At 33.9% G+C, this 18,860-nt stretch overlaps 1 protein-coding gene across 1 annotated transcript in view; it reads left to right on the top strand.

The window, feature by feature from the left end:
* LOC124370532 (asparagine--tRNA ligase, cytoplasmic-like) overlaps positions 1–18,860 on the top strand; it is a 48,396-nt gene that overhangs the window by 10,822 nt on the left and 18,714 nt on the right. Inside the window, exons 4-7 of the mRNA XM_046828824.1 lie at positions 5,974–6,235; positions 7,789–7,946; positions 16,229–16,372; positions 16,504–16,652. Of these exons, the coding sequence (XP_046684780.1) occupies positions 5,974–6,235; positions 7,789–7,946; positions 16,229–16,372; positions 16,504–16,652 (713 nt within the window). The remainder of the gene's footprint in view (positions 1–5,973; positions 6,236–7,788; positions 7,947–16,228; positions 16,373–16,503; positions 16,653–18,860) is intronic.

Here is an 18,860-nt window from a genome sequence, read left to right as displayed (position 1 = left end):
ATATTTTGAAAGAAAAACATTTATCTTTGTAGAAGTCTCAATTGATGAGGTCATTAAAGCTGTCAAAAGAGTTAAAAACTCAGAAAGCAAAGACATTTATAACAAATCTAACAATATATTTTAACGAATTTACCATACGTTTTTGAACCCATTAACTATATGTATATCTGCCCGATTCTTAAGAAAGGGTCTAGGAGTTTCCCTGAGAGCTATTGATCAGTATAAATTTTACCTGTCCTGTAATAATAGAAACTGTTTTACATGATGAACCTTTTGCGTATCTGGAAAATAACATCAATCTAAATTTATTACAATAGAAGAGGTAAATACACCATTGATGCAATTTATTCACTAATTAAGGAGGTCCTAAACACTTTTGAGATTAAAGCCTTTGCTCAGGTAACATATTTTGACTTGAGCAGGGCCTTAAAACTTAACTATTACGGTATTAATGGGAATCCGGCTTTAAAGAGTTCTTTAAAGACTATTTATCTAACCGCAGGCGAAAAGTTTGTTTCTATTAATGGAAATCGGTCCAACAATTTGGTGATCGGGATTGTTGTACCTAAGGGTCAGTCCTGGGCCCTATTATGTTTTTATTACATATAAATTAATTTCCTACCGTTGTGAGGTTAAAATCTCTTTTATATGCTAACGACACAACTCTTTAGAATATCCATTCAAACTTTGACAAACTACAAGTTCTTGTCATTGAATCAGTTAAGAAAGCCTCAGTGTTGTCTAGATCAAATGGATCTTTACTAAATGAAGTCAAAACTCAAAACATTTTGTTTACTTTACGACAAACCCCTACAATTGACACACCAAATTATTTCTTTTCTTGTGCTAAATTTCTAGGAATATTTTGGTAGAGTAATTTTTTTACTTAGACGTATTATAAATTGTGTTACTGAAAAATATTTTAAATCTGCATACTATGCCTATTTTTAATCAATAACAAGGTATGGCCTAATATTATTGGGTAATAGCGCTAAAATTAATGAAATCATTATCCTGAAAAACAAAGCTATCAGAATAATAACAAAATCACAACCACTAGAACACTGTGAACCACTTTTTATTAAGCTTTGGTAGAAACTTTTATAAATTTAAATATTTTTGACTCAGTATTGTATATTACAAAAAAACATGTCATCATTAATTTTGACTAGCAACTTGCATAATTACAATAGCAGAAATAAATATAATATTGTTATTGAGCATTGCAGATTAAACAAAAAACAAAATAGGCATGTTATAATTACTCAGAAGACAAATTGCAATATTTGTTGTATTTTTCACGGGGCACTCCTGCTGCGTGCCTCGTAACTGTGCAGTGTGCCTGATTCAAAGGTCTACACATGTGGTCTTTCCTTGTGCCTTGTGCCAGTGCACTGAGTGCTGAGACACACTGCATGGTTGCCAGGTTAATCTCCAATGCCCGTTATGTAGGCAAGTGAGCCAGGCAATAACTAGAGTTTATTTCTGATAATTATAATTTTTTATATACAATAAAAACCGAGATTAAAAGCCTATTTTTGTTCTATATTATAAAATTTTATTTCTTTCCTATGTAATACATCCTGTATAAATAGATTACAATGAAATGGATATGTTATTAATAGTATCATATGGAACATTTTAAGAGGTATTGAGATTGCGTCCTAAACAATTAATAACTTTGATCCTCAAAAATCAGGAAGATTAATTTTAACAACAATCAGTCTACAAGTAGACTGCGGCAAACTTCTTACGACGCAGTGGGAGGACTGAGAGTAGTCGATCTCACTCAGTATATACCAGCAACAAAAGTGTTAATATACGTTTTGATGTTGTCGTCTTGCACTGTATGTCATGTTATATGGGTCTTCTGAAGCCTTACTGTATACTTGTTCTCAGTTTTTTCAAGTAATGTTCTAATAGTCATCATCCTCTTTTTAAGATTCACGACTTGTTTAACATGGTCTCATACATTCATTTTTAATCTATGAATGTTCAGCTTTGACAATGTAATTTAAACATTAATTTAAATTTGTTATGCAATCATTACTAAGAGAGATATTCGCGCCAATACACCAAAATCCAGAGATAGCAGGCTGATTAATAATTTTTATAAAGACTCATAACAAGTTGTTATTTTCTTTGAACAGCCAAAACAAGACACGCTCTTATAAGTGCGTTACTGGCGCAATCTGTAATAAGATATATATCCCACTAATATTATAAATGCGAAAGTTTGAATGTTTGGATATTTGGATGTTTGTATGTTTAGATGTTAAGATGTTTGTCCTCGAATCACGCTAAAACTGCTATACGGATTGTGCTGAAATTTGGAACCGGTATAGCTTTTGGTCTGAATTAACACTTAGAGTAGCTGTTAACACTTTCAGCTGAAGTTTATCAAAGAAGCAGAAACATGTGTTTACAATTAGATTTGAGTAAATATTGAATTATTTTAAAGTGCTTAATCAGTAGTGTAATGTAGATTGCAAATACGAAGTTATTTAATTTTAAATTTAGATTGCGCCAATGATCAATAATCCATCTAATACAATAGAAATGCTATTTATACGCTGTTATAACAACTACCTTATTGTATAAAGCTGTGAATGTTTGCACATAACGTAATCTAATCTGGTTAGTTCCTTTAACATTGTGTATGGCCTTTTTACTGTAGTTATTGAAAAGCAAATGGAGATAATATTGCCCTAATACTTGAAGCATATACCCCTAATACATATTTAGCGATCGGTAAAAATATCAAAATCACTTAATCATCAAAATTTAACCTAAGTTAGATTCCGAAACCAACATATGAGACCATTGTTTTGGTTAGCGCAACAGCATAAATCAATTGTGGAACTATAAATAGATTAGACCGGGGGTGAATTTAAGCGACCAGAACAGACCCATATTGACCGCAGCAATTTTTGAGTTGTACGATACACTTTCGTCATTGGGATAAAAAGGCTAACTCTTATTGTTACTGAAGTCATCGAAGAACGTCAATATCTTATAAAAACTGTTTCGCTTTACGACTTCAGGATCCCAAATCTCTGTTCTTTAAACTTAAATCTAAATTGGATCAGGAGATTGGAATAGCTTTGAGTGACTATCGATTATCTCTAGACTGTTTATTATGTTATAGAAAAAGAATACATAGATCTATTGTACAGTTTTTCAACAGAAAATTGCGTGCGAAGCCGCGGGTAACTGCTAGTATATATATATATATATATATATATATATATATTTAAGTATATATATATATATATATATATATATATATTATATATATATATATATATATATATATATATATATATATATATATAAAATTTGCTGTCTACGTATCTACTGATCAAGCACCGTTTTGAAATTTAATTTGTATTAAAATGTTTCTGCCTGTTTTACGAACATGAACTGAGTGTCAACAATTTTTTAATACTCAGTTAAAATTCGATTATGAAACAATATTAGAATAGTTTTCAAATTTATTGTAAAATATTCCAGGCAACTATTTTTATCCACCTCTTCTTATAAAATTTCTTAACATTTCAACGGATTACTAAAAATTTTTCGAAATAAGAATATGTTGTGATTCATTTTTATGTGTAATATGTAGGTCTTATTTGTAATCGTATTATGGATATTATTTCATATAAGCCCATAAGCCAGATTGAAAGAATTTAGACATCTTCACCTTTTTAAAATGTATACTCATGCCATTGATAGACAACAATATGCACTTTTTAATAGAATATTAAAATAATATTCTTGAATCAATTTTTCAAGTTCAAGTTAAAGTTCAATCTTCTTTATTATCTAAAAATACATAATATAAATAAAATTTACCTCCCAGTGCACCTCAAGCCGCGCGTGCGGGAGTTCAGTTGAATCATAATTACAATTATCTTAGTGTTCATTGTCCAATTCATATTTCCATAGCATTGTCTTCACTTAAACTAAATTCATAAACTAGCCAAAAGCAGTGGAAATCTAATAAATGGTATACCACGAGATTATTATACAATATTACTTAAAATAAAGCAGCATTAACAATATGTACAAAAAAAATGTAATTATAAGCATTACAAATTTATAAGCAATAATAAAAAAATCGTATGGGCTCCTTAAATTCACCCATTTGTTTCTTAAAAGTAATATCATATTTTTCAAATTGAGCCTTAATGGTATCCTCCATTTTGACAAAAATTCTTCGTGCAATCTGGCCAAAATGTCCTTAGTAATTGTTTCTTTTTGCTATTTACTCTTACCTGAGCAGCAGTTCTTACACTTCCATGATTCACGACGTGCTTGTCCCATGCGATTCCATGTGCTTTCTAAAATATCAGCACACACGAAGTGTAGATTTGTTTTACATTGAGAACAAACAGGCACTCACATCAGGCAGAAGATCGTCGCAAACGGCACAATCACTCATCTTGATAACACGGAGAACACCATTGAGTTAAATATTAAAAACTAATATAATCCATTTTTGTACAGTTTGATTTTTTTACTTTAAAAAGCTCAGGTTAGTTTCGTTATTTTATGGAATGAATTATAGAAATTGCAGTTTGACTTATAAGTTTATATAGTAATTATAAAATAAATATATATTTTAATGCAATGTAAAGAACCGCCTATTTATTAACGGTTTATGAAGAATCGAAAGGCTTTATTGAAATGGTTTGTTGTGCGTCCGTCTGTGCGAAAACTCTTATTATAAAGGCCCTAGTGACTTCAAACTTGGTACATATGCTCTTATTGGTCTAAATAAGAACTCTATTGATTTTAAGATAAAGAAGAATCGGCTGTGCGCTTTACACTCTGTCGAGTCTTTCAATGCTTCTAACATCGTTCGGGTTATTTTAAGTAATCTCGTATTTGGTTCACAAAAACATCATATATGTATAGTACTTGTATTCATTATAACACTTATCTAGCAGTTTGGCATGAAATAGCTAGATTTTTCGGCTGAAAGTATAAAACTCGTGAGTCAAATTTCACTGTTATAGAACATTGGGAGGTTAAAAAGCTAAACTATAGTTCTTCTAATTAGTTGAAATTCCCTATGGATGTTACATTTTAATCCAAATAAATTTGCTTTTTATGCAAGTCATGATACTTACGTGTATAAAATATTTACTTTGTCTGACGTAGGGAAATTGCTGAATAAATGATGAATGATTTAAGGCTTTGCCTATTTTTATATAGATTTGAATGCAAATTATTACCGGTTTTCAGTGCACGGAATATACGATTTGAACACATTTAATTCCAATGACGATAAAAACTTATATAAAAATGTAAAACACAATGAAATTAGATGAACAAATCATTTACATTATTGGATTATGTGCAAGATTTGCGGTTTGGCCTAAACATTCATTCAAATTCAAGGTAAATAATTTTTGGTGCCATTATTAGTTGTAATCAACAACCGCCGCACGCCATGCGCACGGACCCTTCTCTTGTGCGAGGAGACAATTGTCTATCTCGCCTTGTGCTGTCGACTGCTCGCCCTGCTGTAGAGGACAGTAATGGCGGGTCGTCGGGAGCGGGGTGAGGGGCAAGGTTGGATTCTCCTCCATCCCCTCTGTCCCCACCAAGGCCCCTTTGGAACAAAGCGAGAGGTGCTGTGACACTGAAACTTGAAACAGTCTCACGGCACCTAAACGAACCGTGGATCGTTGCACAGTACCTAATCTTATAGCGCCTAATATCACAGCACCTAAATGACGACTTTTTTTCTGTAGGTGGTATGAGATTAGGTGCTAAAAGATTAGGTGCTATGAAGAGGGGGTAATGGCCAAGTACTGCTAGTAAGAGTGGGTTGTAGATGTAATCTTCTCGGATGTAGTCTGTGTTAAAGGACATCCTTATCCTTTGAAATATCTAACAGAATGATCCTTCTGACGTAAAAGCATTTAATACCTTTCAGCCTAAATGTGCTTCAAATTATTCCAGAAATTCGAAGTGGTGGCAAAATCTCAGCTCAAGAAGGTCCAGAAGATATGGGTACGAGAGAGTTACAAGTCCGCAGACAAGGCCAAGAAAGAAGAAACAGATGCGGATAACAGGTTGAAGAATCTTGAAGAAGCAAAGAAGATCAAAATAGAAGAGGACAAATCTTTACCAAAAGCGAAACTTATAAAAATCTTCAATGGTAAAGAACATAGAGGTAGCCGTGTGAAAATATATGGCTGGGTTCATCGGTTGAGAAAACAAGGTATGTCATAATTGTTTGGGGTTTCATATGAAAACCGAACAATTTTTCATAATTCTATGGGATTCTTTGTATAGAAATAAAACCATTATAATATTATCACCGATATTACTTGTACAATCTGCATAATCATTTAGAAGAATTTTAGTTTACAGTAAAATTTGATGGTAATACAAATATGAAATTGATCAAATTTATACCATCAGGTTGGTAATGTACAGGTGTCTCAACATGATTGCTCATGCTGCGTTAAGCGACTTGTTCCAACAAAAGTCAGCTTTAGACGTACTAAACTACGTTGACATGAAATATCAATGTTCAGCCATAGGAGATTGTATATACTTATTTATCAGATATGATCATATAAAGACCAATTCAAATATATCAATATTTATGTTGAATATTGGTGTCAGAATCAAGAAGGAACACTAGTTAGCTTCTGGCTGCACATCTGTGATTCCAATTTTAACATTTAAAGTTTAAAACAGCGTTATATATAAGAATTCATCTCAAATCCATACATTTTTCACTTCAGAAACTTTTCTGCTTCAATGCCAATGAATTCTTAAAAATACGATCATCTATAAAGTGTAATTCTTTAATTTTTATTCAGTATAGATTTTTGCATAAGACATAGAGCCAAGATGAAGATTGATTCCAAGGCAGACGAGTACAAAATAAGAATTTACTATAATATATATTTATTTATTGATTTCATACAGGCCTACAGTAAATGAATATATACATTAATAGAGGTTTTCAAGTCATATGTGCAGACTGATAATAAAGGACTGATTCCAATTTTTTTGTCAGATCCCTTGTTGATTTTGGTTCTCAGTTATCGTTCCGTCAACTTGATCATTTTTAGGCACAGTCTTTTAAAAATATGATCATACCTAATATCTTGTGACTCAGCATTAAAAATAAAAACTGCTATAGTAAAGTGTCATCATTGAATACAATGTAATAGAGAGCAACAGTGCTCATTCCTTAATACACACATGATCACAACTACTTATTAGTTTCACACCGTGCAATCTTGTCTTCAAACAAAAGTATGCTAAATTTGCTATTTGAATTGTCGTTTTCAAAAAATAGTGGCAGCTAAATTTTTTCTGGAAGTTGGAAATGGGAAATAGTTTTGTTGTTGTGCTTTTGACTTCTGTTTTGCAACCGACTTATGTGTATTAAACGGTCATCTTCCTGGTCGACTAGCAATCTTTTAATGTAAACAACAACTGTCGTAATACAATTCCATATTTACATGGAGTTGACGTGAATCGAAAGTCCATCGCCATCAGTCACCATTACGGTCCTACATGTTGTATTCCGTTTCAAATTTCAAATGATGAATCCATTAAATTAATTCTAAAAATAGTTTCAGAGATAGTAATATAATTTAATACAATCAGTTTACATTGCAACTTGAAACGTAGTAACACATTTAGTCTAATAAAATGAGCTATACAAATTTTGATTATGATTGAAAGTATTATGTTTATTCTAGAGTTTGTTCACCTTTAGTTAGTTATTTGCATACCATATTTATTTGGCAGGGAAGTCGCTGATGTTCATTACACTACGTGACGGCACGGGTTTCCTGCAGTGTGTGCTCAACGACGTGTTGGTGCAAACATACGAGGCTCTGGTGCTGTCCACAGAGTCTTCGGTGCTGCTGTACGGTGTGCTCAAGGAGGTTCCTGAAGGAAAGAGTGTAAGTGATAGAAGTAATACCATCCAAGTACTTGTTTGGAATACGTTGTGCAAGAGAAGAATGAATAGGCTGTGAAATTATGCATCGGACTGTAAGTCTTTGGACTCCATATTGAGCTGTAAATGATTGGACATCCTCAATTGCATCAAGAGAATGAATGGTCATAAACATTCTCAGTGAGATATTAACTTAGCTATTGTGTTTTCGTTTGTCGTCAAATGTAACTCATTTTAAAATCGTCATTGTTTACTGAGGTAACAAAAATTTTAGCCCAAACAGAGGCAAAAAATAGTAATGAATCCAACACAAGTTTCAGTTAAAGGTATAAACTGTGTACATAAGAATCTCACATGATTCTTTCTGTGTTCCAGTTTACAAGCCTCTCACTGTCCTACTTGATTATTTATTTAGTTGAATGTTTGAATAGTTTTAGTGTGAGCGAGCATGTTGTGACATCTAAAAAATTGTGTTATAATAGGATGTTAATAGCCCTGCAACGTAAAAGTGAATTTTTACATCTGTGATACAATCAAACAACATAACGAGTATTACTGGTTTATTATTTAAATTAAACAGTCTCTTATACAATATTACAGTTTTTATTCAATTCTCTTATTATCATTCCTACTTTGTAGAATGTAGATTCATCCGTAGGACTTCTTTATCTTCCATTCCTAGGTTATCAGTCCTATACAATCATTTCCAAAAATACTGCTAACAAAATTATTACTAACACTCACCAAACATATTTAAACATGACCAATATTTTGTTTAATACTTTTACATCACACATTGTAAAACATATAAATTTCAAATTACTTCTTGTAAGGGACAAATTATCCACCATCGCACCGAGGCTTTCAATTTAAGAAGAAGGGGGCTTGGTTCGCTGGCTACATATATCATTCTTAGATCTCTCCATAAGTCTATTTTATATAAAATTGTGCTGTATAAATTTAACTATATAAGTTTTTGATATTAATTAAATGTCACTGGATGAAGTATAAATAACTGAAGTACAGGGTCATCTTCCCCTCTTTGGTATCCTTCATTTTAGTCGTTTTAGTTTCTTAGTCATTTTTCAGCGGATTTGAATGAAAATAGGTATTTGGGAGTTTTCAGGTGGAGTAGCACGAATTTGACATTCAAATGGCGGGAAATGAGCCACATCCATACTAAAACGTGTTTTTTGTAGTTCTTTATGTTAAAACAACTATTTCAATACATACTGTAACAAAATACAGTAGGGCGTCAAAAATCTAAACTTATTGGGACTGGGTGGAATTCGTATTTTAGAACATAACCTAGAAATTCCAAGTTACATTAAAAATGGTATTAACTTTTCGTTAAAGTAAAGAGCCTTTTCACAGATCAAAGGTTCTTCTAAACTTCGCCTCTGAGATAAACTTATTTATCATCTTTCATGGTTCTTCTTGTTTTTCTGACTTTAGACCCATTGTCTGGTTTAGAATGCTGCATTTTTCCTTTTTAACGTCCAAGATGGTAGCTTTACCCCCTTCATATGTTTTGGCAAAGGCAAGCCACTTTCACCTCTTTCAACTCTGTTTAATATCGAGTTTGGTTCTATAGTTAAAAATTTATGTTTCCTCATCAGCATCCCACATGACGCCATGATACAACACCGTATAAGGCACCCACAGTATACAGGGTGATTCATGAAGTTCTCCTCCCACTTCTACAGCACATTGTACTAGTAAAAATAATGAAAAAATGTTATATAAACATAGGTCCGAAAACGCTTCGTTAACGAGTTACAGCTAGCGAAAGATTTCGCCTGAATTCCTGGGTAAAGAGTAAAATAAAGCCATACTGAACTTTTGGAAAGGTTAATTAAGTAAGAAATATCGTGGATTCTTATGTATTTTTACCTGATAAAGCTAATAAAATAGGTTTCAGAACTGTACCTGTAGTAGTTTTTGAGGGATTCAGGGTTAAATGCAAAAAATTGGGGCACGAACAATGTTTTTCTAAGTTTGATGTACAATAACTTTGTTAAACTGGTAATAAATACATAAAATCAACAAACATTAATTGTAGAGAATTTAATTCTGAGAAAATTGATATAATCAAAGTCTAAAATAAAACAGAAATAAGTACCAAAAAATCGATTTTATTCAGTATAATACATTACTAGTTTTAAGCAAAATTAATCAGGTTGGGCCAACCGTACGCACCTTTTTATAATAGATGTTCGAAAATGAGGCCATCATTATCAATACATTTTGCAGCACGTTTGTGTATTGCTTTTGTTGCGTTTCTTAATTTTTCAGGACTTCCCTGTATCTGCACAGCCGAATCCATAATACGGGCAATTAATTCATCACGAGAATTCACTTTTGTCTTGTATACAATGTCTTTCATCCATCCCCAGATGCAATAATCCAATGGAGATAGATCTGGTGATCTTGGTGGCTAAGGGTGAGGCCCTCCACGACCAATCCAGTGTCCAGGAAATTGATGATTTAAGTAAGCAGAAACGGCACGTGAAAAGTGGGGAGGTGCTCCGACATACTGGAAGTACAAATTTTGTCTGAGATGTAAAGGAACATTCTCTAACAGCTGCGGCAACTCTTCTTGAAGGAAATGCAAATAGAACTCAGCATTTAGGCGTCCAGGTAATATGAAAGGTCCAATCAGCCGATTGTGCAAAAGGCCACACCAGACATTGACGCTAAATCGGTGTTGAAAGTTCTGTTCCACTACCTCATGTGGATTTTCTTCTGCCCATGAGTGTTCATTGTGAAAGTTATTGACACCATCCCGAGTGAATTGTGCCTCATCCGTAAACAAAATATGCTTGTAGAGTTGATTATTAATATTCAAAAAGTTGCAAAACTCCAAGCGAAGCGGACCATCCCCTAGCTGTAGATGTTGAACCTTTTGTTTATGAAACGGATAAAATTTGTTTCGATTAAGTGTCCTCCACACCGTTGACTGCGAAACTCCTATCCGCCTAGAAATACGTTGTGTACTTACATCTGGACTGCGATGAACAGCATTAATAACAATATCATCATCAAGTTGGACAGCTCGTTCATAATTGGTTCTAGTACTTTGGTAGTGATCCTGTTTCCCGAAGAGTACGAAAAATTCCTGAAATTGTTCTGGTATCTGGAATCCTCCTATTAGGGTAACGTAGTTCATATTCTTCTACAGCAGCTCTAGCATTACCATTACAGTAACCCAAAATAAAAACCATATCAGCGTATTCCTCTGATGTAAATAAGTAAGGCATTTTTTCGCTGAATAAACAATCGAATTATAACTCACAGAAAAATTGCATTTAATAACACGATTCACAGAACCCGATCTCCTGATGTAGCTTGCAAAACACCACTAATACACAGTTCTAACGTAACAGTACAGAATACCATTGTTGATCACCTGTTATTCGTGCGTTACCAACTTAGAAATTAATAACACAAAAAACTGCATTTCGATGATTAGTAAACAATAATGGGAAAAATGTTTGCTTCATTTATTTTTGAACATTTGATAAAAAGTTTTATTAAAAAAAAAATACAACGTAATGAAACATGATATTTTTATTTACAAACAAATTTATTTAACGGTTAATCTTGTTTTCTCAATTTATCTCATCATTAAGGAACAAACATTTTGTTTTTGTTTTATTTTAACTAAATACCGTACGGTATTTCTTTACAGCTAGTAATGTATTATACTGAATAAAATCGATTTTTTGGTACTTATTTCTGTTTTATTTTAGACTTTGATTATATCAATTTTCTCAGAATTAAATTTTCTACAATTAATGTTTGTTGATTTTATGTATTTATTACCATTTTAACAAAGTTATTGTACATCAAACTTAGAAAAACATTGTTCGTGCCCCAATTTTTTGCATTTAACCCTGAATCCCTCAAAAACTACTACAGGTACAGTTCTGAAACCTATTTTATTAGCTTTATCAGGTAAAAATACATAAGAATCCACGATATTTCTTACTTAATTAACCTTTCCAAAAGTTCAGTATGGCTTTATTTTACTCTTTACCCAGGAATTCAGGCGAAATCTTTCGCTAGCTGTAACTCGCTAACGAAGCGTTTTCGGACCTATGTTTATATAACATTTTTTCATTATTTTTACTAGTACAATGTGCTGTAGAAGTGGGGGGAGAACTTCATGAATCACCCTGTATAATTAAAATACAAATTATGTACGCACTACGAACCGCAACATGCAACTATGACTACATTACTGAACAAGTGAAACAACTGGATTTAGTACGGTGTAATTAGACCTAAACCTCAACATCCAAAGTAAAAGTTTTCCTCCAACACCAAATTGCTCTACATAGTCCCTTTATTCTATGGTAAAAAGTTACACCATTTTGAGCGTCGGGTTTGGGGGTGAGGGGGGAATTTGAAAAATCACTAGTTTTTTTAGTTTTTCGTAAATATTTCAAAAACTAAGCGGTTTATCCTAAACATTGTTATATACAAAAATGTTCTACATTAAATTTTAAATAAGAATGGTCCTTTTCATAATCATTCTAAATTGTACGGTTCAAGAGTTACAGACGGTGTAAATGTTAACTTTTTCGTAATTTTGATAATTTTTTTTAAAAAATAAGCTTCGTAAAAGAATGTTGCTATTTCAGTGGCCGGTGGTATGTTAGTGATAAGCCCTTGAAGGAACGACAACCTCACCACCTTATCAAGGGGCACTCTTTTTTAAGGGAAAAGAGGCTTCCACAGGCCTAGGCCATATTGTGGTACGGAGAAACCCACCCTGAACTTTCTACGAACATTGCAACATAAATTCACTTCTTAAGCATAAATATCTTTCAAATTTGGAATGTTCAATGTCTTTATTAACTTCACTCATCCTCCAGCACATTATCCTCCTCCTCTAGCCGTTCGTCTAAGATGTTATTATTGTCCATGTTATCACTTGCTTGGCCTGAGCAATTGCTGCATATGCTAGTGCAGTTTAGACCACTCCTTCTGCATTCACAATTACGAACGCATTCATCTTTGCAAGTACACATTATAAGGGACAGTAATTCCTGGGGGGCTGCAGGACGTGCTGTTGTAATTGGTGTCAGGTGGTCGCCAATCTTCTTCCAACCCCACTCGAGTGGATCCTTATCTTCTTTCAGCCACTATTGTACCTGGTGGTAGGTCCTAAATGAATGCTGTCTGGATGCTTCTGAAGTGGGGGGTAGTGCATCCAACTTCAGTAATGCATGTATGTAGGCTGCTTTGCAATCGCTTTCAAGTAGGACTGGTAGCGGAGACAATCTAGATCTTCAGTGTTCTTGGCTCCAAACATTGCAAGTAGGAAGTAATTTCCTGCATCAGCCACTGCACTGGGGTCGGCTTTGGGGTTGTTGAAGACCAGAAGTTTTTCACGAAGAACGTTGTTGGCTTGAACTTTCCTATAAGGTGCAATTTTTCCCTTCTTATAGACAGCAGACACAGTGTCACATCCTGTGAAGGCGTATGTAACCAGAAGTACATCTTTCATATCCCCAATGCCTTGCTGAATGTCAGAAATAATGTACACTTTTTCCTGGTGATTTCCTTTTTTAGGTACGACCATTTTCAGTTTATTCCCTGAAGGTGCGTGGACAGTCAACAGTACTAATAAGTCCGTGTCATCACCAATAACACACGTTTGAACATCTTTCTTCGCTTCATCAATAGCTGTTAAGACTATGGCTGTTATGTTAGGTGATAGGTCAGCATCACCCGATGCTTGAAGAACTGTGCAACCACATTGTTGCAAGTGCGATGAAAGGAGGGTTATTAGACCCATCTTGTTTTTAGCACTAGCTAAAAATTCATTTTTATTTATGTTGACATGGATTGAGTCTTCTACTTTGACCACAATGTTGGAACGTGATCTTCGTAGGTGTTCTTGATCCTTTGTGTTAACTTCGTTCGTAACCATCAAAAACAACAGTCGCTTTTCCATAATGAGTACATACGTAATCACTATATTGCTCGCAAATCTGTTTAAATGTAGCAGGCTGTTGCCAGACAACACGATGTAGGAGGTGGCCTCCGTCAATTATATAGGACACTTTCACTGGGTCATCGATGTTTGATGATTCTTTTGAATCTGAAACCAAAACCGTCACCATTGATGATTTTTTCCCCTTCCTCATCAAGCCAGATTCGTCAAACAGTGATGGAGGATATGCACAGAGTTCAAACTGAAAAATTTCCTCTAATCTCTCATCACTCCTTACTGTACACACCATCCGATGTAAGAGAGTGTTAGGATTTACACATACCATGTCGTTGTTAATTTTCACCGACTTCGTTATAGAGGCTAGAGACTTGACAGCAAACTTTCTTTTCATGTGTATTTCTTTAAATGTTTTGTTTTCAATAGATTTGATGGATATGGCTCCTATTTCAAATGCTTTATCGGTGCAGAAGACAGAACCGCCATTGGTTGCGGCCCGCGGTCCAAGGTCACTATGATGGCGGCCACGCCTGCTTGTACTACCACGTTTCTCCTAACAATTATTTTTACTTTTTCAACCTTCTATGGTGCCTTTTAGCCTCTTTTTGACTATAATACTGTAGTATATTATTACTCTTTAATTAAATCATTTACTTATTTCTATATAGCTTTATTTGGAAAAAAACCTTAAAAATTATATCATTTTTGTTTTACACCGTCTGCAACTCATGAACCGTAAATTTTACAGGGAATATGCATAGGACATTTTTTGTTTAAAATTTCATGTAGAATATTTTTGTATATAACACTCTTTGTGCTAAACAGCTTAGTTTTCAACCAATTTCCAAAAAACTAAAAAAACTACTAAATTTCCTTCTTTTTCTCCCCCTCCCCCCCAAACCCGACGCTCAAAATGGTGTAACTTTTTACCAAACAATAAGAGGGTTATATAGAACAATTTGGAGTTGGAATAAAACTTTTACTTTGGATGTCAAGGTTAGGCCTTTTTTTAGGTTAATAACACCGTACTAATTGGTGACAGTGACATTACGATGCTGATGCAGACAGGGTTAAAAATAGACTCACCCACTGAGGAAAGGGTGAGTGGATGGTTAAAAAAAATAAACACTCGCAAGGTCATTGTCCTCTCAAAATGCCATGCTAAATACAATTCACATGTTTAATGCAACCATTTGGATTTTTATGTTGATTATTGATGCTGTACTGTTATGTAATTTTAAAATAATATTTTACTTGAAGTTCAAATTTTCTATGTCTATTTTTGTCAATGTCAGCATGTCTGCTGGTTTTATGCGTGGACGTCAGCTATTCAACAATACACATACAGATGCTTGATTTTTCAAATTTTGGTGTAGTAATTAATACAAATATATAAAAATACATTTTTACATAAATGGAATTTATTCTAGTTCATTTTATAGTCTACCATTTCTATAATTTAAAAGTGATAATGGAATATAACTTTTTTTATATATCCGTTTCCCAGAACCTATGTAAATGTCTTTGCAATAGCATGGTATTTTTAGGCTTGTTTTTCCCCAAAAGGATTAACAAAGTAGATTTCAAATATAAGTTTCTTTGGTTTATTTTTTGGATGTGCCAAACTGACTGTGTACCGGCAAAATTGTGGTCTCATATCAAACGTTATGCACCACAGACCTCTGAACCTCATTGTGAGACTGCATTTCCAAATATAATGTAATTTCCAAACATTATAGAATGTAAAATTATTATGCATACACAATGTTATGTTGACACATTAAGACACATAGACAGAAACAAAGGAGCTGAAAAAAGTCGGGAGCGATGAATCAATACTGAATTTCTCACATATACTGCTAGTGATGAAATTTGCTAGGCTGCTAGTGCTTAATGGCATTTCCTGCAAATACTGTTGGTGCCAAAAAAAAACCATCCCAACTGCACTTGACATAAGGGTTAAATACAGCTGGTCATATTTAGTGTAAAAAAATAGTTGATCGTATTTAGTGTGAAAATGTACTAGAGAACATTTTTGACCGGGAATTTGGAAAAAAGGTCCTGTATATAAGATTTTAATATTTGGGCAGTTAAATTTTAAAAATTTAATTGGCTTCCTGGATAAACATTAGTTACAAATCAGATGTAGATATTTTGAAAAATAACAACAAAAATAATGGAGTTAAATTATAAAAGACAGCATGTTCTCTTGGATGTTGCTAAGTGAGATGACTCAATTTTGCAGTATTGTCTTATAAATTATGAGTCAAACTTCTATTAAATGGTTTGTGATGGTTGGAGGTAATGTGACACTAATTGTTCAGGCGCCAGGTGGCCACGAGCTGCAGGTGGACTACTGGGAGCTGGTAGGACTGGCGCCTGCTGGAGGTGCGGACAGCATACTCAATGAGGACGCTCACCCTGATGTTCAGCTTGACAATAGGCACATCATGATCCGTGGCGAGAATGTGAGTTTGATTTACTACTCTCTTGTGAACAAAGTACAAAAAGAATTAGTGATTCATATCGTGTCCGAAGTCATACTACAAATTCTTGACCACATCTTCTGCCCATGAAGTCACAGCTGTTTGTGTTTCAGACGTCCAAAATACTGAAGATGAGATCAGTGATAATGCAAGCATTTAGAGATCACTACTTTAGCCGAGGCTATTGCGAGGTCACCCCTCCTACTCTGGTGCAAACGCAGGTGGAGGGTGGCTCGACACTCTTCAAGCTTGACTATTTCGGGTACGTACTAGAGCACCCTTCTCCTCAAGATTCAAGATATTTTATTGTCATTAAGCACAATACATATTATGCAATAGACAAAGTCAACATATTATATAGCCTACTTTAATCTAATTTTTAGTCTAGGCACAGTTATAGGACAAAATACAGTATTGCCAGCTAGAACTAAATAACAATAATATAAATGTGAATAAAAACAATAAAATTACAATTAAATAATTTAAAAATCTATACAATATGTGCTAACAATCCTAATCTTAAATTAACAATGGATTACAAACTTAATGAGCTAATATCACAGGCTAGGTAATCTTCAACAGTGTAAAAAGCTTTATTTTTCAGCCACTTTGCAATGGTAACTTTAAAATTATTAAGTGTAACATTCCATGCCTTCTCTGGTAATTTATTAAATAATTTTATACTGAAAAATATCTGGCTGTTTTTGGTCTTTTCGAGTCTGACTGGGGGTAGATCGAGTAAATACTTTTTTCTTGTGCAGTGTGTATGAACATCTTGTCTATTTATGAAACTATTGAAATTTTCTTTTACATCAAGTAATGAGCAGTAGATGTATAAACTTGGCAAGGTCATAATTTGAAGTTCTTTGAAAAAAGGTGAACAAGATTCTTGTTTAGAAACATTTTTTAAAATCCTAATAGCTTTTTTTGCCATAAAAATATTTTTTTGGCACTGGAACTGTTTCCCCAAAGAGTCACACCATACCTCAAGTGTGAGTGGAAAAATGCATAATAAGCAGTTATCAACATCTCCTGAGTAACAGTATTCCTTAGTTTACATAATAGGTATATAACTCTAGATAGTTTAGTACATAAATAATTAACATGATGTTGCCAGCTTAATTTACTATCTAGGATAACACCCAATAACTTAACAGAATCATTACTGTATTACCTCATTACCACATGTTTACAAGTTTGTTATAAATATTTTTAACTCCAGCTCAGGCTAGTTGTAAATCAAAACCACCACGCTCAAGATGAGTATTTTGCAACACTTGATTAGTTAACAACCGCCACACGCGAGGTATCTCGTTTTCAAGTTATCATCTGTTTTGCTTTTGTGATACAAAGTAGAAGATTATGTCAGGTCGGTGCTGCAATCTTGTGAATATTTATCCAACTACTTGGATGTGACATGCATCATGTTGCATTTTAGATGGGGAGAATTAATATTTCTGCTGTTGTTTTGTGTTTATTCTATGATAATTAGTTGAGTAAACAAGGGAATTATTGAATTATACACATTTATATTTGCAACCTCTTATTGGCAACCAAATATTAACCTTTCCAGCGTTATTGACGCGGATCCGCGGAGGGCCACTACAAGCCTAAAACGTTATTGCCGTGGATCCGCGTTTTTGCATTCTTTATTTTTTTACTGCTATGTTAGTTGAATATTTTGCTGCTAGATGGTTCTAGTAGTCATGCGACATACAGACGGGTTGCCCTGCCTCGAATTCTGTTACAATGGGAGTGGCAGCTGCTTCTAATTGGCCAAAAACTGTCTAGCGGGAGTTGCCCCGCGCCTTTCACAAAGTCATTGACGGGAGCTCCCGTCAAGGCATCTAGTCAGTTAGTTAGTGAGAAGCGTCCGGTACACGCATATGTATTTCGGTTCTCGATAATTTTCTGTTGTGTCCTATTCTTTTTAAAGTAAATTATTCATATTATATACAGCAGTTTCCAGTATTTATTTAGTGTTTTTTTTACCATTATTCGTGTGAATGGCGAATCCAGACGATTCGGAATTTGAAGATTTGGTAATTCTGAGCAATAACTTGGTCAACCCCAAACTTTTTAATATTTTACTACGGTCATAAGGATGTTATCAGAAAGCAAGAAACATAATTCAAGCCCTGCAAGGCCGTCCTACAGGTAGCCGAGCGATAAGAAGGTTCAAAGTCCACGCGATAACAGTGGTTTGTGGGAGACGCGCAGAATGTCAGTTGTGACAGCCCGCCACAAAATAAACTCACTTTGTCTACTTTTGTATTTTTCTAATTTTATTGGTTTGTAATATAGTATATGTTTATCTATAAAACTGTGTTTCATTCCCATACTTACTGAATAAATGATAAAAATATTAGTGACAACTAAACTACAATGCGATAATCTCAAAAGTTAAAAATTAGCCTAGGAAATCCAAAAAAGGCTAAACAAATTTTATTTACCGTTAAATAACTCTATT

The sequence above is a fragment of the Homalodisca vitripennis genome, unplaced genomic scaffold (genome assembly GCF_021130785.1).
Source record: "Homalodisca vitripennis isolate AUS2020 unplaced genomic scaffold, UT_GWSS_2.1 ScUCBcl_267;HRSCAF=1843, whole genome shotgun sequence".
Classification (NCBI taxonomy): domain Eukaryota; kingdom Metazoa; phylum Arthropoda; class Insecta; order Hemiptera; family Cicadellidae; genus Homalodisca; species Homalodisca vitripennis.
The sequence above is the reverse complement of the archived record's forward strand: the minus strand, read 5'-3'. Positions and strand labels throughout refer to the sequence as shown.